We start from the raw sequence: 21,138 nt of genomic DNA on the forward strand, positions 1-21,138 counted from the left end.
ACCTAACCCCAACCCCTCGTGCTCCCATTCCTTTTCTGCTTCAAACTAGACCTGGACAGGAGAGAGATTTAAATTTAAATTTAAACCAATGTGAATGTGAAATGAAAAGTAAAACCTTTTCGATTATCAAACATGCTGCAAACATTGTAGTAATCCCTAGCACACAATGAATTTAACACAGATGTGCGGTTTTCAAATGAGATTCAACTCAAACATGCATACGGAGAGTAAAGTTATTTTATTAAATCATGCACATCACGTGTGTTAGTGCAAATAGTTTAATCTGTACTCGAGAAATTCTATTGTACTTTTTATACCTTTACAAAATAGATTTAAAACAATTATTTACTTTAAAAAATGTAATTCTGAAGTAAAGCATTTCAGAACAATATTTGCAATAATCTATATACAAGAGGTACCGAGTACCACTGGCATATGAGTGTTTTGTGATTGGGTGGCTTCCTGCAACTGAAAAAGATGAAATGTTAACTAGGTGACCCAATATTATAGTCTAAAAGTCACTTGTGGACTTATTCTTCCATAAATCTAATAATCCTCCCATTAGCAAATCCCAAGTATTTTAAGATAGAACCTTTAATTAAAGGACAATGACCCTCAAAACCTCACAAGGCAAATTATATGCTAAAATTCTATTTAAATATTCAACTATATCTGTTGATTGCCATTAAATATTTTAAAGCCAATTAAATCTTCGCTGAGATTATCTTCCTATTCTTAAATTTCCATTAGATGAATTCATTTTACTTTGCAATCCTTTAGTATATTATATAGAACCTTAATAAAAACTTTTTTAACTGAACTGTTGAGTTGCACAAGACAACTATAGCCAACACTTAATTCATTGTTTAACTACAGTGGTTACCCAATCAAAAAGTCAATAACTAACAACAGTTGCCACCCTTCAACTAGGAAATAAACTTTTTAATGGGAACCACTGTATGAAGCTATATTATGCATATTGTGTCATGTAATGTTGATGCAAAAGTTTCTAATTACCAAAAGTAAACACTCTCAGCTTATTAACTTGATGCATACATGACCAGTTAGATGACTAACTTGGTAATAGCTTGCCTATCTTGGATTTTTTCAGTTACCCATAGATGCATTGTAGCACCTCCCATATTGAAGTTTTCAATAAAAACTTACCTAAATAGACAAATATTATTTCTCCAGTTCAGTTTTGAAAGTATTAAATGACTGAAAAAATAAGTTGCTAAAATGTGATACATGTGAAAATATTCGAATTTTAAAGAATGTGTCTCTTTAAATATATGAAATTTAATAAATTACTTTCGAACTAAAGGTAATATAAATTGGATCACTGCACTATGTCCATCAAATGACCAAGATTTTGCTCCCAGAAATACCTTAGTTCACTCAAGAACACACACAAGCACACATTCCCACACGCGCACACAAAATATCCTAGGGCAGGTGTTTGCCATCCAATGTCTTATCTATCTCTTTAAGGCTGGAAAGGAATTGTATTTATTCCCAAAATTATTAATAAAACTGAATCATTACTGAAGCAAAATATCTGTTTCATTCAAAAGGCCTGGAAGGAGAAGTTATTTTAAGTCTTGTTCCCACTAGCTCAGTGACTTGCAGCAAGTAAAAATGGTACATAAATGTAAAAAAAATATTTCAAACTGAAAGGCACTGAGCATACTGCCTCTGTTTCCAAGTATCTGTAAGGTTATTTGACATGGGCATCCAAATCAGAAATGTGTTTTTCTTTTAAATCTGGCAATCAGATTCTAAAGTAAAATATCCACAAACCTACCCATTATAAATAATTTGGTACCAAGAAGACTACTTTAGGCCACCATAATAGTATTTAGAATCCCAACATACTAATTTAAAAATTACATGAAATTGTAAGCAAAAATATTGCTCACAGTAGAATGAAGTCATAATTTTATTCCCTCTTTATAGACAGATACATTTTATACAGTTTAAAGCAATGACCCTACTACTGTTCTCACGCAGAGCTTTGTTGTATTAAGAGGTAAAAAGGAAGAGAATTAATCTGTTTTTCCCCAGTATGTGAATGATGCCAGCTTCTAAAGGGAGGACGGTGAATGGATTCAACAACAGTTCTCATGGAGAAGCTCTGGTTAGGCCTGGGTACAGCACCACAGCTGTTACAGCAACCAAAGCTGCCATCAGAGGTATCCAAGGCCATTGTCTCTGTGTGGAGAGAAAAAAAATCAATATCATATTTGTTCTAGTTTACACTACTCAGTTTACCCCTTGATTCCGATAAGTCCTGAGCACCTGTTGATAAACATCACTAATATGTTTCCTATGAACCCTTACTGTTGGGTAATCCTGACACCAAGGGGTTAAACTATGTTTGGCCTACCACAAGGAACTCCAAGAGACGTAGTCATCACAATGGCATGTCACCATGAGTCTCTTTAGTCGTACTGTATTTCCAATTTTGTTACAATGTGAACCTAGGATTATATCTTTTATTAAACCTTTGAGGGATTAAGATACTTATAATATTGTTCGTGCAAAAGTATTGCTAGACCTATGCTATGCAATAACAGCATCTAACTTCTTTGCTTTGTGTGTTTAAGCCAGATCTGAGATGTTAGTTCTAAGTGGATCCTATCAAGGTAAGTTTTATTATTATTTTACATCAAGGGTAACAAGTATTTTACACCGGACATACTGGGAGACACTGTAAATGTAGTGCAAGCTTAGAGTTAAGAATGCAAACCCACCACCTATTTGTTATTACCATCTTGTCCTTTTTCCACCTTCTTCACAGCAGTAGTGAGAAAAGTGAAAATGTGTTCAAAGCCAGAGAGGAAATTCTAAATCCACAAATAAGAAATAAAGGACCAAATTTCAATTTAAACAGACAAACTCTTCATTTTCCATATTTGATTAAGTAACTAGGTTTTCTTTCAGGTCCTGTCACTGCAGTATTTCACAAAATTTGCCCCATTTTGCTAAAGACAAACTGAGACCAAGTTAGGAGAGAGACATTCAAAACTGGTTAGGTTAGAATTAATTCATAGTTAGAAATATCACAAAGAAACCACACAGATGTTAAAATGATTAGTTGATTGTTCAGCTTGACAGTATCACCACTATGGCATATTAAATGAAGGGTTTGCTTCAGGTAAATAAATATCCGTGAGCAGTTCACCATGCACTATTTTACAAAAATGGCACAAACAGGCGACAGGGACAAACATACATTGACTGAACAGTAGTGCTTGTACCTTTCTCTACCACAATGGGCCGTAACACCAATACAGGAAAGCCAGGATTAGGCCGATGAATACGGCTGGGACGGGTTGTAATATGGAAGGCTAAAGAAGGGAAGGGATATTAAAAATCATTTTTTGCTATAAAATCAATAAGGTAAAGATGATTTAGATGGGGGAAAATAAGTCAAAGAGTGAGTTTTGTTTTAATCGAAACGTATTAAAGACATCTAACACGATACAGTATGATCTAATTCGGTATACAAAGTTAGTACACCACTCTACTCAAATGAACATGGATATTTAAAAATAAGATGAAGTAAGCAGAAAAATGTTCTAAGGAAGCCTTTTGTCACCACTTAGAATTTAGGATTTCAGGTCAAAATGAGGCTTAGACTGATGTCAATCTATCATATTAGTGTCTTCCTTATTAAAGGGGGAAAAAAAAAGGAGGGGAGACTGAGCATGGGTTTTCCTTTACACAATGAAACCTCATCCAGGCATCCCTAGGCAGACACTATATTGACGTGATATTTAAGATCCTGAAGAAAAGAAAACACTCAACCAATGGCTGCATCAGCATTTCAACTCAAAAAACCAATGTTAAATGTTTTCATCTTTGAAAATATATTAATTCTGATGGGGGCTTATGAAAAGGGCTCCCAGAGAGTATTTTAATATCAAAAATATAAAAGTCCAAGAAGCACTACGTATTCTTCATCCATTTCTTCACACTCAGCAATTTTCAACCTCCTGCCCACAAGAAAAAATTCTCTTCCTATGAATAGCCTACAATTATATCACAATGCAAATCCTGTGGTCAGGACACTTCTATGAGACTGCAACATTATTCAACATTAGCAATGAAGCGTACCACAATGATGGAGTACATATCCATCAGAGGACCCTGGGAGATGAAAATCTCCACCAGGTCATCAGCTTCTGATAGCTCAAATTGCTAAAATCTGAAAGTTGGACTTACGTCTTGATCTCATGTTGTGACAATGTTGTGTTTCTAGACAAATTTCAGGCCATCAGCATAACACATACCTTGTTGTCTCAATGTTTTAATTGCACACAAACTTGTTCAATTCGTTTTAATAGACACTAATACACCTCTTTATTTCAAGCTTTGGCTGGATAACCTCTATCCTGTGTCATGAATTGGTTAATTCAATTTAAAAGGAGTGACTGACATAGGTGATGTGAATTGGTAACTAAATTCATTTTTTAAACTATCCTTAGAAGACTCCTGCTTTTTCTGTTTCTCTGGCTATATGTGTGTACACACACATACTCAGGAGTAAGTTCAGATCATGCTAGATGTCTTTTTAGTGCTTTTTTGTGCTGAAGCCATGTTGATTTCATATAGTCAGCTAAATGAGTTAAACTCATGTTTATAGACTTCATAGAATAAGTTACTAATAGATTTTTTTTTAAAAAAGGTAATACACGCATTTCAAGCATAACTTCAAATAAAGGTCAGTATATATGAAATTTAGAAGGTGTTCTACTCTGTGCAATACATGCCTTGAATTTATGCTAATTTAAATTTGTTTTAATCAAAGCAATATCCAATAGGCAAGTTATGTGTAATTATAATCAAGGCATTTTCATTTGTGCTGTAAATCCGAATGCCGAATTCCCACAAGAAGCATGGTGGTAGAAATAATCAATGCAGTGTCAAAAAAGTGATAAAAGATTTCAAATTCATCAAAGCACCTTACATGCTCAGAACCATTCACATGGATAAGTCCATCACTTAAAGTCTCAGGAAATCATCAACAAACTACAAACATGCAAATACATGTAGCTCCATAGGTCTATGCTTTTAGAAAATAACATTGCTTTTTAAAATTAATTATTCACCCCTTCAAAAGAAAGAGGAACACAAAAATCCTGTGGATTTCCAATATGAGTTTGCAAATGGAGTAAAGGAATTCTCTCTCCTCTAGCATTTATAGCACATAGAATGGTCTACTGCATTTTATTTTAGATATCATTACATGCACCCATACAACATGCATGACATACATTAAAAGCAACCACCACATTAAATGTACTTGCCCACAAAAAGACAAGACAACCTTTTTATTCTCTCCCCACACCACCCTGAAATGTAATGAAAGTTTCCTCATTGCTGTCCTCCTGTCAAACCAATGCCTGATTAAAAACATGCGCCCCTAATACTATGATTGAAGATCTGTAAACTCAGGCTTTGGCAGGCCACAAAAGGGAGGAAGTTCCACAGTTGGCGTCCTCTCTTCCAAAAAATCTTAGCCAAAAGTGAGGTGAAAGATGATGGCTTCAGCCACAAGAAGAGGTTAGTGGTACTTGGAAAACATTTCCAGCCCCTTGGAAGCTCCAGGATTTTTTGAGTCACCTAGCAAAATTAACTGCATTTTCAAAGTTTTAAAAATGTCACCCCATGAGTATCGAATTGAGGGTCCTCGTAGGAGTCCCTCCCTCCATACACTCTTTGCTGTTGCTCATCTTATTGTCATCCTCCAGCCACCCCATTCTCTGTTTCCCCTAAGTCCTTCCTCCTAGTTTCTCATGGACATACTTAGTTTGCTTCCTGAGGTCCAGGTTCCTAAAAGGTTAAATGTAAGGAGTCTACTACTTACCACCAGCCACTCAGGGGATGTCTACACTGAATTATAAACTCAGGCTCAGACTCAGGTTTGAGCCCAACCCCCCCACCATCCACACACAAATCTATCTGACTTAGGTCAGCAAGCACTTCAGGACCCAAATTCTAGGACCCAATCAGGGGGGTGGGTCTGAGCCCAAGTCCTGTTGAGACTTCGGTCCTAGCTCTGTTAGTTTGCAGTCTGGACACAGATCAAGCTATAGACCCAAGTCAGAAGGTCTGCATAGTGCAGCATGGGTGTGTTAGGACTGTTGTGAGACCTGGGGGCTCCAGCAATTGTAAACCAAAGTTTTGAATGCAGTGTGGTCGCTCAAGCATGGGCTTGGAAACACCTAGTTCACAAATGTGGGTGCCACAGACCTGGGTTTATAATGCAGTGCAGACATACCTCTAATATATTCCCTGATGAATCAGGCCCTTTTCCCTGTTCCCTGTCACTCATAGTGCTTAAGGCCAAAAGGGACCACCAGAGTTTGGTCTGTCATTAAAAATTTGGGGAAGGATTCCAAGCAGGAAAGAAACTGGTGTGAGATTACCACAAACAGCACATAAAGCAACAAGAAGAGAGTGAATATGGCCTCCCCTTTTCTTTCCTCCTCTCCCAATTCTGCTGCATGTTAAGAGGTCTACAGGGGAGTGGGGTAGTTATATTGGCTCTAACAGTGTTGGTGGCATTCAGTCGGTGTTGTAGGCACCAAAAGCTGTCTCGGGCAGTACACTCAATCCTGTGATGTATTTAAAATGAATTACTACAGAAAAGATCATTCCAGTTACTCAGGCTGGAAAGCGTAGTGCATTTGAGCTATACTTCCCAACCTAAGTTCCCAGTAAGCTGCGTGGCTCAGCAGCAGCCTATTTAGTGCCACGCAGGCGCTCAAGGAACCCGCCCGGGGACCTGCCGCAGCCGAGAGAGGGGTGACCCTCCCCCCTGCCACATAGCCCAGCCCCCAACCTGCCGCGCCTGGACCTGCTGGGGTGGCATGGCCAAATCGGGCCCAGCCATGGTTGGGGCGGGGCAGAGTGGCCAGGGGGCCCGCACCGGGCACGGCTTGAGCAGCCCAGACCTGTTGGGGCATCGTGGCCGGAGCGGCACGAGGCTGGCTGCGGCCAGCTCTCCTCCTGCCCGGACCCAGCCAGGGCAGCCCTCCCCTAGCCCAGACCTGCTGGGGCCGGGGGAGGGGCGCCTATCCTGCAGCTGCAGCACCTCTGGGTTAGGGTTAGGAGCCAAGGTGTTGCTGCGGGGAAACAGAGCTGCGGGGAGTCCTCTCTCCCCGCCATAGCCCCTAAGCACCCTCCTGCACCCCAAACCCCTCATCCTTGGCCTCACCCCAGAGCCCACACCCCAACCCTCTGCCCCAGCTCTGAGCCCCTCATCTCCGGCCCCATCCCTGAGCCCGCACCCCCAGCTGGAGCCCTCACCTCCTGCACCCCAACCCTCTGCCCCAGCCCTGAGCCCCTCGTCCCCGGCCCCACCCCTGAGCCCTTACACCCCAACCCTCTACCCAGGGTGAAAGTAACTTAAAGGACTTACTGGTACGCCAGAGTCCTGAGCGGGGGCATGGCCTCAATCAGAAGAGGCGTGGCCTCAACCAGAAGAGGCGTGGCCTTTCAAGATTTAAAGGCCCTGGGGCTCCGGCTGTGGCTGTGAGCCCCAGGGCCTTTAAATCACCCCAGAGCTACCAGCTGCAGAGGCAGCTGGGAGCCCTGGGGCTCAGGGGCGAATTAAAGGGCCCTGGGCTCCGGCCACCGTGGAGCTCCGGGCCCTTTAAATCACCACAGGAGCCCGGCTGCTGGAGCTCCGGCGGCCCTTTAAAGGGCCCCGGGGCTCCCCGCAGCAGCTGGAGCTCTGGGCCCTTTAAATCACCGCCGCAGAAGCCGGTCCAGTCCGGCACGGCTTACTGGCTCTTGGGGTTACACCGTACTGGACTGTACCAGCTTACTTTCACCTCTGCCTCTACCTGAGCCCTGAGCCTCCTCCCACACTCCAAATCCCTCAGCCCCACCCCCCACCACATGGATTTTGTTATGTGCACCAAATATGAAGGTCATGTGTCACACACCAATCTCCATATTGGTGCACATAACAAATTTCATTCCGCACACGGGTGGGAAAAATTAGCGGGAACACTGTTCTCAATGTGTGCAGCACTAGCCCATCAGGGCCCTTTGTCCTTCAGAGGCAAGACCAGGAGACAGTCAGAGGATAACATTTACTGAACGGAGCACCACACAGAAGGAAAATATCCTGGGAAAGATCTGTTTTTCCTGTTATTTTTAATAAAATTGTTTGTGTCCAGGTCTTTTGGCTTCTGTGCAAAAGATTTTCAGAGAGGATTTTTTGCATTTTTTTGTGAAGTGAAAATGTTTTACCTGGCTCTGTTTGCTAGTTACTAGTCCAGATTTTTAAAGAAAGCAGAAGCACAGTGACATGTGTAAAACAGTGTATGCAGTTATGCACCTAATTTATGTGCACAATTACTGCAATTGTGTATTCAATTGTGCATGCAAATACACAGGAATCTAAATGGTTACTTGCATGTACAAAGACAATAGTGCAGCACACATTAGGTATGCAATTGCAGGTGGATTTTTGTACACATCCCTTTTGAAAATCTGGTCTTTACCATTTAACACTCAGATGTTGTCACAATCAACAAGAGACTTGCCAACACAGAGGCCCACACATAATTTGTACAGACTTACATTGTTTCCTTTTTCTTGTAGCAGCTTCAGGTTGTCTTTACATTGTTTGAGCTCATCTGTGATTGATTGCTTTTCTTGCTCAGTCATCTCAAACTTCAACTTCAGCTCTGAGAGTACAGTCTGTGTCTTTTCATACTAAAGGCAAAGAAAAAATAATCTACAGACTCATCTTAAATTGGACATTAGGTGTTAAATTCTGTTAAAGTAAGTCAATGAAGCTTCAGAAACAAAACCTTCCTTATCGATCACGTTTCAAGATAAATTTGGTCAGAACTAGCAGTTCCATATAAAAACAGCAGATGAGAGATCTGTTTGGATGATAATTAAAACCATCTTATATCCTAAAGAAAAACTACAACAAAGAACCTTTTTTCCATTCTTACTGAAACAGTCTTCTAAGTTTTCTTTTTACTACGATTTCTCCCCCTTGTGTTGAAGGCTTAGAACTAGTTGCATGTATGTGTTTTTGATAGCAAAGAGACTCATAACATCCTACTACAGGTATAACTAAAGGACAACAAAGTCTTATTTATATAGTGCCTTATCTTGCATGATACCAACATCTTTACTAAATAAACATATGCTATATTCATAAATTACTTCACCTACCACTAGAATGCAGCCTTTTTCTTGGATAGAAGGCAGCAACTACCAGTGTACACCACTGCACTACATTTTAAAAAAAGTAAGTAAGGACCACCATTACCCAAATGAAACTGCCTGGGGAATTTAAGAAGGCAGAATATAACACCACAAATCAAAATTTTGCCTAGAAATTGAGGCTACACTCCCCTAACATTAATATAAAGTGATATGCAAACTTTAATGACAACTTCAGTAACTCCTTTACATTTTATTCAAAAGATAGCACATCCAACCACAGTATGCCCCCTATGGACATACCAGGGCATTAGTTCAGAACAGACTCAAAGAAGTATTTCTCCTACTAAATAACTCAATCTACTTCCTAGAACACTCAAAGAGTTTTCCTTTGTAGGTTTTTCATTCTTTTGCTAACCAGATCAGACCCTGCTTTGTTTGTGATATAATCAGCAGTGATTCTTCATTAGAATGATTTTAGTTGCCTAGGATATTCTGAGATAGTCCACTAATTCTGGAGTTTATCATTTATTTACACAGACAAAAATATTTTCATAGCTGGGGTGGGGGGAGGAATTATGCACTTCTCAAGTGGGGTGAATTCACTATAGTGTGTCATGTGAAACTACAGTGTGCTGGTGGCCAACTACATTGACAGCAGCGCCTGAACATATTCAACTTACGTGCCACACCAAACACAAAGTGCTTACGGTGTTCCTCATTAATCAAGAGGGACAATAATTAGGGCTGTCAAGAGATTAAAAAAAATTAATCGCAATTAATCACGTGATCATCCTGCCTGCTTCTTGTTTACAGTGTCACCTGAAAGTAAGGACAGGTGTTCGCATGGCACTATTGTAGCCGGTGTTGCAAGATATTTATGTGCCAGATTTACTAAAGAGTCATATGTCCCTTCATGCTTCAACCATCATTCCAGAGGACATGTGTTCATTCCGATGACTGGTTCTGCTTGATAAAGATCCAAAACAGTGCGAACTGACGCATGTTCATTTTCATCATCTGAATCAGATTCCACCAGTAGAAGGTTGATTTTCTTTATTGGTGGTTCGGGTTCTATAGTTTCTGCATCTGAATGTTGCTCTTTTAACCTTTCTGAAAGCATGTTCCACACACGGAACATCCCTCCCTCTCAGATTTTGGAAGACACTTCAGATTCTTAAACCTTGGGTCAAGTGCTGTAGCTATCTTTACAAATCTCACATTGGTACCATGTTTGTGTTTTGTCAAATCTGCAGTGAAAGTGTTCTTAAAATGAACAACATGTGCTGGGTCATCATCCAAGACTGCTATAACATGAAATATATGGCAGAATGTGGATAAAACAGCAGGAGACATGTAATTCTCCCTCCAAGGAGTTCAGTCACAAATTTAATTAATGCATTTTTTTTAAATGAGCTTCAGCATGGAACCATGTCCTCTGGAATGGTGGCTGAAGCATGAAGGGGCATACAAATGTTTAGCATATCTGGCATGTAAATATCTTGCAATGCCGGCTAAAAAGTGCCATGCGAACACCTGCTCTCACTTTCAAGTGACATTGTAAATAAGTGGGCAGCATTATCTACCATAAATGTAAATAAACTTGTTTGCCTGAGCAATTGGCTGCACAAGAAGTAGAACTGAGTGGACTTGTAGGCTCTAAAAGTTTACATTGTTTTGGTTTTGAGTGCAGTTATGTAACAAAAAAAAAATCTACACTTGTATGTTGTACTTTCATGATAAAGAGATTGCACTACAATACTTGTATAAGGTGAATTGAAAAATACTATTTTTTGTTTATCATTTTTACAGTGCAAATATTTGTAATAAAAATAATATAAAGTGAGCACTGTACACTTCATATTCTGTGTTGTAACTGAAATTAATATATTTGAAAATGTAGAAAAACATCCAAAAATACTGAACACATTTCACTTGGTATTCTATTGTTTAACAGTGTGATTAAAAATGCTTAGACAATGTGTCAAACATTCCTCTGTCAAGGGAAGCTTGTCCCTGTCATTCAAGGTCTATAGGTATTCAAATTATTTTACAGGGTACAAGGCAACCCTCACAACAGATCATGAGGGGGGCTAGAAACCATAGCTTTAGACATTAAAACAGAGGTCTCTACCATTTGAGCTAAAAGTAGCAGCTCCTTTATGGATATAGAACTTATATACCGGGTAGTTATAAAATTACATGTTAACAACATTAATTTACCTTTTTTTCTGAAATATGAAAATGGTATATAACATCATGGTGATTAATTAATGACAAATCAAGGAAAAGTACTACAAAAACGATAATGAGAAATCCACCAGTGGCTGGATAAAGCTTCTCTAATTGTGTTCATGAGAAAAGGAACTAACTATTGTAGCTTTCCCCCCCGCCGAGAGTATGTGCTTCAGCAGCCTCATCTGAAGGGTTCTAACTTTATCATATGCACTTCTTAATCACCTTCAAAAGTCCTGGGGATCCAAGCGAGGCTCTATTAAATAGGAAAGACACTCATCTTTGCAAAGGATGTGAATTCCTAATACTTAGGAAAAATGGGTGTGTCTAATATAGTACATGCATTGTCTCAGAACAGTTAATACCTATTTATACAGGTTACTGAGAATTTCATGCTGTGGTTAAGAAGATGACTGCCTATCTGCCATCTCAATGGTAGTCATAAGTGAAAGCTGCCCATGAACAGCATAAAAACCAGTGCACTTTGCCTGCAAAGCAAATATTTAGAAAGTTTCCAAAAACACACACACAACTTACTCGAGCTTCCCTTTTAGGTTCACAAATTTCCTTATTTGTGCATCAAGTCCCACTCACACAGAACCACTTTTATTAATAACAATTTTCAGAAGTTTTGAGGTCACAGCTATTTTCACTGTATTTCCATCTAGCTAGCATAAATATCAGTTGCTGGTCATAGGATCCAATCATAACAGGAATTAATGTCTTTCCTTTTACCTCTTTCTGAACATCCTTTGCTTGATTCTCAGCTTCACTGAGTAGAGTTTTTAGACTAGCTGCATCGCGTTGATGTTGTTCCTTCAAAGATCCCACTTGATTTTCAAGTTGCTTTCGGGTCATTTCAAGAACACTTAGATCACTGGTTAGCGCTAAACTCTGTTTCTGAGAACTGCAAAACAATATTCAATTCATGCTTCACATTTTAAAATAAAACAAACATTTACATGATTTATAAAGAACTTTTTAGCCCTAAGAACTTCACAAACCTGGGTCCCTCACCACCAGTGGGGGCTCAGAACTCTGGGATCCCCCTGCCCTCTCTCCGGTGGTGGGGAGCTGCAGGAATCCCCCTGCTGCCACCAGAGTGGGGAGCTGTGGGGGCCTTCCTGTCCCTCTCATGGCGGCTGGGGGAGTCCCTGTCCCCGACAACAGCCAGGAGCTGCGTGGTACCCCCCCCCCCCTGCCTGCGATTGCTGGGAGCTTAGGGGCCCGCTGCCTCAGGTGCTGGGGGTAATTCACAGCTCTCTGCCACTGCGGGAGGTGGTGGGACCCTGCAGCTCCCAGTTGACGGGGCTGAAGTCATGGAGGTCTTTGGAAGTCATGGATTCCGTGACTTCCACGACCTCTGACAAAATCGTAGCCTTAACCATGAACATTAGTGATGTGACAGAAGAGAAGATCCTGTAATCCTATTTCAATGTTATTTGCAAGCTCCAAATGTTAAGCATTTTCTAATCCAATTTTTATACATATTTTTTTCTTTTGAGCAGTAAAGGAAGACAACTTTTACTAAGTTTAACCAATGTTAGAGGCAAAATTTAAAATATGATGTGTCATCTGAAGCATATTTTATGTTCATTAGTAATGTACAAATATTTAAAAAAATAGCGCACAAAATGTGTAAATGTAACTAATTGTAAATGTGAACTGTTCTTTGACCAAAACTAACTGTAAATCAAAAGTTAATAAAATGCATAATATACATTCCAGTTCTCTTGTGTACAAGCTATTTAAAAAACAAAACAAAAAATATAATTGGCCCCTAATTTTTAAAGTCCTTTTTAGCTGTTATAGAAACCTTTTACGCCAAGGCCATTTGTAACCTTTAGAGTCAGTAGCTCTTACCTATGAAGCTCCTTCTCTTGTCGCTGAAGTTCAGATGCAAGCAAAGTATTCTCATTCTTTAAGGAGAAGCATTCAGCTTCTAGATCACTCCACTCCTTTCTCAACTTTTCAAGTTCACCTGTAAACAATGTAATGTTACTATGAGTAAAACAGTCAAAGAAATAATGTTTCATGTGCCCTCAAAAAGTAACAAAGAAAAATCTGAGAGGATTTGTAAAAACTGTAACTTGTCAAGTTGATTATTATGTTATACAAATTTTGTGGCACAGAACTGGTATATATCATATATCAAATTATAAACCAACATTAATAGTTTGAGACACTTAAACACTTAGATTAGAATCACAGAAGATTAAGATTGGAAGAGACCTCAGGAGGTTATCTAGTCCAATCCCCTGCTCAAAGCAGGACCAACCCCAACTAAATCATCCCAGCCAGGGCTTTGTCAAGCAGGCCTTAAAAATCTTCAAGGATGGAGATTCCATCACCTCCCTAGGTAACCCATTCCAGTGCTTCACCACCCTCCTAGTGAAATACTTTTTCCTAATATCCAACCAAGACCTCCCACTGCAACTTGAGACCACTGCTCCTTGTTCTGTCATCTGCCACTACTGAGAACAGCCAAGCTCCATCCTCTTTGGAACCCCCCGTCAGTTAGTTGAAGGATGCTATCAAATCCTCCTTCTCTCTTCTGCAGACTAAATAAGCCCAGTTCCCTCAGCCTCTTCTCATAAATCATGTGCCCCAGCCCCCTAATCATTTTTGTTGCCCTTGACTGGACTCTCTTCAATTTGTCCACATCCTTTCTGTAGTGGAGGGCCCAAAACTGGATGCAATACTCCAGATGTGACATGACCAGTGCCGAATAGAAGGGAATAGTCACTTCCCCCGATCTGCTGGCAAGGCTCCTACTAATGCAGCCCAATAGGCAACAAGGGCAAACTGTTGACTCATATCCAGCTTCTTGTCCATTGTAATCCCCAGGTCCTTTTCTGCAAAAATGCTATTTAGCCACTATTTCTTAGTGCTGCTATTTCTTATAAAAAGTCAAGACAGTAAAAAAAACAAAAAACAAAAAAACCAGTCTTTAGAGGTCTAGTACTAGAATCTGAAAACTGAAAAAGTTATGGAAAAGTTTATTTGAAGCATCTGCTTTTCCAGCCGCTGACATCTAACTACAAAATTATTAGCACTAGTAGAGTTCAGGAGAATCAGAAGTTACTAGATGCCATACATGTCCTAGAGCCACGTAACAAAGTACTCAAAGCAAACACTGGAAGCTTGAAATCAAATCTGTGAAAATCAGCAACCAGTGCAACTAGTAGAGAAAGTCTTGGGGATGCAGTGACAAGAGACTGGATTAGGCAAAGCTCTCTCAGGGTATGTCTATACTGCAATTAGACACCCATGGCTGGCCCATGCCAGCTGACTTGGGCTGCGGAGCTGTTGAATTGCAGCCCAAGCCTAGACATCTACACTGGACATCTACACTGCAAATAAACAACCTCGCAGCTCGAGCCTGAGTCAGCTGGCATGGGCCAGTCATAGGTTTTTAATTGCAGTGTAGACATACTCTGAGACCTTCACAAAATGTAATTAATGCAGAATTCTAAATCTTGTGTATGTACCAACTTATATCTACACACCACTGAAGAAATGTCAGTACAAGTATAATTTATACTGCTCTTACTGTATATTGTAATCTGTATCCTGAGCTCCTTGAAATTCTTAATGTAGATGTCAGTATGGGAAGTTTGTATCACTTTTTCCTCTAACACAGGTTCAAGATAAACACCAGAATTAGGGTTGACACTGGAAGATGCTACTGGAGTGCAGTACTGTAGGATGCAGTTCCATTCATCATCTATATTGTTTCTGTATTGGTGCCCATCATTGTGGTATCTGAGCACCTCGTAGGTTAGCAGATTGGCACAACAAGATCCCTAGCGTACTTCTGGAGTCTCTGGCTCCCTTACTTTTTTTTTGATCAAAGGAAGATCCTCTTGTAGCGAGAGAGATTGGTGGGAGAAGTAGTTGTGTCACTCTGGTTACTGTGGAAAAGCTTTTGTGAAAGAGGTAGATCTTGAAGTATGGCCTAAATGTGCCAGACTCCAGATTAGTTTTCTCTCTCGTGGGAATTTGTTCCCTATCTGGATTCCCTCCTCTGAGAAACACCTTGTTGCCTGCTTTCACATTATCATGGTTTGCAACCTCTATTGCTGAATATGAATGCAATAGTCTTGACAGCTGATAGACTGCACTGTAAGGATTGATTCCTTGAACTGGCAGCAGAAGTGAACTGGAAGTCAGTGGATTGTCCAGGCCTCTTAGCCAAATGTCTAGAAGACTACAGCTACGGAGATTTGCTGAGCACTTTGCAACTCCTGTGGTAATGTATATTCCTATAATATGTGGAGTTTGCCATGCTTTTCAGCTATTGCCACTATACTCTTATTTCAATGAAAAGCATACCTAAGTTTATAACTAATATCTTATAGGAATAATTAGACAAAATTTAAACTGCTATTTAAGTGACAGAAAGCAGTGTAGAATTATTCTGTAGTGTATTCATGCAAAGTTTCTAGTTAAATTTCAGATGTTTGTTTACACTATGGATTTTGATAGTAAAGAAAATACAGAATAATAATGGCCTGAGTAATTTAATTCTAAATATCTGCCACTCAGACATCTCAAAGTGATTGTGACAGTTCCCATCAGGATGAGCCATGACTTTCTTACCTTGTAAACGAGTAGCTTCCTCTCTCTGCTGATCCTCACACTGCTGACATCGCAGCTGGAAACTGGCTTGAAGATTGACAATTTCTTTTTCGTATTCTGAGGCTTCTTTCCGCCAACGTTCAAGTTCAGCCCGCACCTCCTGCAGCTCTTCTTGCAAAGCAGCAATATCAGTGTCTCGTTCTGATGCAGCTTGTTCTGCCCCTTGTTGAAGTAGCAGAATCTCATCTTGAGCACTTAGCAATTCATCTCGAGTGCTTGAAATTTCATTCTCCTTTTCCTCACGAAGATTCTCAATATCTTCCTGCAATCTATGCAGCTGGGCTGGAAAGTAATGTATACAAGTACAGTATAGATTTTTCTAAGCTATATTTATTACATTTGAAGAAAACCTAGAGGGAGAAATCTCGTCCCTTAACCAACTGAAGCTCAATGGAATAAAAAACAAAAACGTGATTCAAATAGTTACATTCACAAATATTATGCTCTTAAAAGTACAAGTGGTGATTTCTCTCTGTTAGCACTATATTCTAAGTAGATTAATAACGACACCTCTAGCACCTCAGTTCCAGATTTAACTTTATAGTTGGGATTAAACTTTGGATGGGAATGGTTTCTCCGGTCCAGGATGGATTTTCTGGTCTAAGTAAGAATGAGTCAGAAATACCCCTTCTCCAACACCAGAATAGCCAATATCCCAGTGGCTAGGGTCCTCACCTGCGAGATTCAGGTTCAAGTCCCTGCTCTGCCATTGCTACATCCCTAACTATCAGGATATTTGTTATTCTAGGGTTGGTCTCTCCCAATCTCTCTTGTTGGAGCTGTTCCACTCTGTAAAAATATTCAGTGAAGTAGGGTCTCAAACCTGGGTCTTCTACATCCCAAGTGAATGCCTCAACCAATAGGCTATTGGCTATTCTGGGATCTCTCTCTGGTGAAAACATTTTTGATAAATTTAGCATAACTTTTTAGGTTTTATTCCCCCATCAAACCTGGCAAAGGACCAATAAATATTCCTTCAGCAAGGAATATTTTTTCATGAAAAATTTTGAATTTTAGTGCAGTCTCAGTTATTAATGAATAAAAAGGTCTCAGAATCCTTTGGGCTGGGGTCAAATAGGGGAAGATTCATATCCAGAGAATATTTTTTCAGAAAGCTATTAGCATTTGAAAAATATGATCATGTTGTAGGGTAATCTTCATTGTAACAATAGCTGCCAGGCAGTGTGAGAAAGGTTTCTGAAACACTGGGTGTAATTTGGAGAGCTATCAAATGAAGTTTCCATGATACCTTTTCTTATTTAGGCAATACACAAAAACCATTATCTCATCTGAGCTGAACCCTTTAACTGTACAATGACTAATTACACGGGCCCTTACAGTCTCCCTATTCTTCCTATCCATGGATGGAGGGAGCACTACTCTTGTGAATGTAGGGATTCAGCTGCTTCTGTGGCACTATCCATTCTCATCCCCCACTCTTCTCTGGACCTCACAGATGGGGGTCAAGGAAGAGTGGTGGGCCAGAGGTGTGATGAGTCTGACCACTGTCCACTCTCCTAACCCCATGCAGATCTCCTAGAAAATATACTAGAACATCTTCCAGGAGTCCTTGGGGACAGTGAAACCAGAGAGTTCACTGTAAAGCATAACCGGCAAGGAGCTAGGGAGACAGCGAAGAAAAGAGTTAAAGCAGAGACACAGAGCCTCAGCGTGGGTCTACCAGGTTTGTGGGCAGGTTCTGTGGCTTATTTTTTTGCCAGTTGCAAACCTTCCCCACTCTACAAAAGATAAGTAAAGAAATAACTTGAGGGGATCCTTGTTGAGATTTCTCCTCCTCCAGAATCAGACTTCCCGCTTTTGCTACTACTTTGTTTGGTTGGAGACAGTTTTCAGCTAGGCTGTTAACAGAGCAGCCGGCTCAAAACAGATTATTGCTCAGATTTTTCTGCAGGAGGGTATTATCCTGAGAAAGGCCTAAATACCGGTATTTTTGCTGGAAGGCATATGCAGTACTCTATACACTTTTCAGTGTGAGTGGTTTATTACTGAAATTATCACCTGTAAACTCACTTGCTGTAGCTATTTTTCTTCTCATAGAAGTTGTTCTTCCTTAGCTTGGTGATGGTTGCTTCCAGATCCACAAGTGTAAATGTAAAAGTGATGTAAGCACTGGATTCCATTTTGCTTTATCTGTTTTGGGCTGGAAAACTCATGGTTTGCTTATTTACCTCAGGTGGAAACAGCTAGTAATGCCATTCCTTCATAAAAGTATAGGCAGTGGTTCCACTAAAATTTTTATTATTTCAGATTCTGAATTTGAAAGTTACTTTGGAATGGACAGAAGAACTTATTTAGGGAAGTTTTACCAATAAGGAAAGAAGCTGACCAGGGCATAAACCCTAAAACACTAAGAATTGAGCATGCCTGTCAAGTTCAGAATGCCTGTCAAAAGACAATGTAAGGTAGCACAACAGGCCTTTTTGGAGAATCTAAAGGTGAAAGGGAGAGAGAAAAAACGTACACTAGAGATTATTTCCTGATAAAACCTAGAAAATACAATGAATCAGAAGTGTATGAATCATTGAGAAGCATAAATTGACACAGTTCAACTCTCAAGAAGAGAAATTAGACTAAGATTCATAGATAATTATTTCCTTTTATAAAAGTTACCTGATGCCACCAAAAGTGACTGAAGTATTTTCTTTTATGCCTGAGGTATAAAGAATGAAGAGAAAAATCAATTATTTCATACCTTGCAGAAACTGTATTTGCTTGGTGGACTCCTCAACCTGCAGCCGGTATGCTTTTCTCTCTTCTTCCAGTAGTGCTATAAATGAAAGTGGAAATGTGCCTGAAGTTGTAATTAGTTAAAAATTTAAAAAAATGTTCAGCTGTATAGTTTAATAATTTAAAAAAAGTTAATCTCAAAGTCAAATTATTTCCCCAAAAATGGATTTTGAAAGATTAAGATAATCAGATTATTTCAACAAATCAAAGCTAATACATATGTAAGTAGTTTAATAAAAAGTTAATACTTTCAAATGATTTTTGGTAGTAGTATAATTAGTTTAGGTTGTAAACAATTAATATTGCCAGTCGTTTTGTCTTGGAAATGCAACTGTATTGTGTGTGAGGGAGAAGCATATAGAAAGAAATTTGTAGAGATTTCCCGAAAGAATATTGACTACAATGAGTTTGAGCTACATTACATAGTTTTTTGCAAAAACAAACCAACACTTTTGCTATTTACACTGATACGATTATAACAGGATGTATGGATGGGGAATCTAAAAAATGATCTAGCTATCAGTGAACTCATTTAACTACCTTTATTATCCAATTAAAATAGATGAATCAAAGAATACACACAGATAAATAAATTTTGCATTTTATTAACTCACTTAAAGTTGTGGTACTGCTCAAAGCAGACTGTCACGTCAATTTAGGCCCAAAATTTAGGTTTTGTATAAAAGATTACTTATAAGGCTAGAGACGCTGGCAGGTTAAGATACCTTTTTCTACATATGGGCAGTAAAACAAAACATTTACTGTATTAGACAAAATTGGTTTAAGCATCCCCTTTTAAGATTAACTGATATATTTACTTAAGAACAATTAATTGGATTTGCACTTAAATTTGATTCTGCAGGACCGTCATTCAAATTTTGTTTATCTCCGTCTCACCTTGAAGTTCAAAGCATTTTTGTTTACTTGTTCTAGCTAGCTCTTGGGCTTCAATCAGCTCCTTGTGCAGCTGCTGAATTTCTTGTTTAGTCTCTGTTTCTGATTGTGCACCCTGCAATTCATCTGATAAAAGAACATTTTTCTTTTAAAGCATAAGTTTACATAGCAATTTTATTTGCACTGCCACATAAAGACAGGCAATGTTTTTGGCTTCAATCATGCAACATTAGCCACAATAGTTATCATTGGGTTAGGTACAAGTTAGCAAAAAACATTAATTTATTTAGCAGTTTGTTTTAATCTTGAGGGAAATGAAAATAAACAATCATAGTTAAATCCAACATGCAAAAAAACATAACACATATATAAGGAATCCTAGTTTACATAACACTTAGTGAAATTTAAACTTTTTTTTTAAATATTGTATAGAATTGGCATCTCTCAGGATTACATTCATGAAGCCTTAATGTTGCTGATATTTCATTAAAAAGTTCTTTTTGTGCATGTAAAGTAATGTATAAAGAATGTACACTGTTTCTTTGAAAGTCAACTTCACAAGTTGCTAGCACAAAGAATTCAGTATGTCATTTCAGCAATGATAAAACACAACATTATTTATAATGCCATACCTGGGCTAACATTTTTTAACTTGGGTGTCTAAAGGTAGGCACTTACATGAAAGCACCCTGATTTTACAGAAGCTCTATGCAAGCCATTTGAAGTCAACATGAAAAGCAGATGTTAGGCCCAACTGAAAGTCCAGCCAAGTTTTAGCCTAAAAAACCCCTAGCTTTACTGTGATATTACTCTGAAAATATTAAAAGTTCCTTTAATCTGAGATCATGTCTAAGGATGTATTTTTAGCTCAAATAATGGTAAGTATATGAATTACAATACATAAAACTTTTCAAATCTGATCTTCCCCATCTCAAAGTTTTTGTATTATTTATAAAATTGCACAAATAAAAGACCTCAGGGAATAAAAAGAAATATTCTGCCAATGGACTAGAAATATTCATATTTGTCTGAAATAAATACAAAATACTTTTTCAACTTAAATTTATTGAATACTCAAATAGCAGAAAAGAGAAACATATAAACAGATGTGTAAAAACCTTAACTAATAATAACAGCATATCATTCCCATTGATTATTAATAACTGAGTACCAGTAGTATGACTTGGCGGACTAGAGGAGAAAGAGACAGTTCTAGCTCCAAGGAATTTTCAATCTTAGGATGTGATCCTTGAAACTCTTACGCATTTAACATTTCTCATGTAAGTGTTATTCGCGTAAGGGTTTGTAGAATCAGGCCCTTATAGGAAAACAGAAAATGTCAAACTCCATTGATGTAATATATGTAAGGTAGAAACTTCAAGGAATTCAAGTCAATTGTCTGGTTGCAGAAAAATAGGG

General features: G+C 38.9%; 1 protein-coding gene across 9 annotated transcripts in view; it reads right to left on the reverse strand.

The window, feature by feature from the left end:
• Positions 1–219: 219 nt before the first annotated feature.
• Positions 220–21,138, reverse strand: part of LOC123374232 (sarcolemma associated protein) — a 165,018-nt gene continuing 144,099 nt past the window's right edge. For 6 of the 9 annotated variants that reach the window (XM_045023945.1, XM_045023951.1, XM_045023947.1 and 3 more), the window contains 7 exons: positions 19,723–19,845; positions 18,791–18,865; positions 16,039–16,359; positions 13,300–13,417; positions 12,172–12,343; positions 8,602–8,736; positions 220–2,211 (listed from right to left, as the gene is read on the reverse strand). In XM_045023945.1, coding sequence (XP_044879880.1) covers positions 2,122–2,211; positions 8,602–8,736; positions 12,172–12,343; positions 13,300–13,417; positions 16,039–16,359; positions 18,791–18,865; positions 19,723–19,845 — 1,034 coding nt within the window. In that variant the 3' untranslated portion in view covers positions 220–2,121. Of the gene's footprint in view, positions 2,212–3,260; positions 3,351–8,601; positions 8,737–12,171; positions 12,344–13,299; positions 13,418–16,038; positions 16,360–18,790; positions 18,866–19,722; positions 19,846–21,138 lie in introns of all 9 variants that reach the window. The other 3 variants (XM_045023948.1, XM_045023952.1, XM_045023949.1) reach the window with 1 other exon arrangement.

Source organism: Mauremys mutica, chromosome 7 (assembly GCF_020497125.1).
Source record: "Mauremys mutica isolate MM-2020 ecotype Southern chromosome 7, ASM2049712v1, whole genome shotgun sequence".
Lineage (NCBI taxonomy): Eukaryota > Metazoa > Chordata > Testudines > Geoemydidae > Mauremys > Mauremys mutica.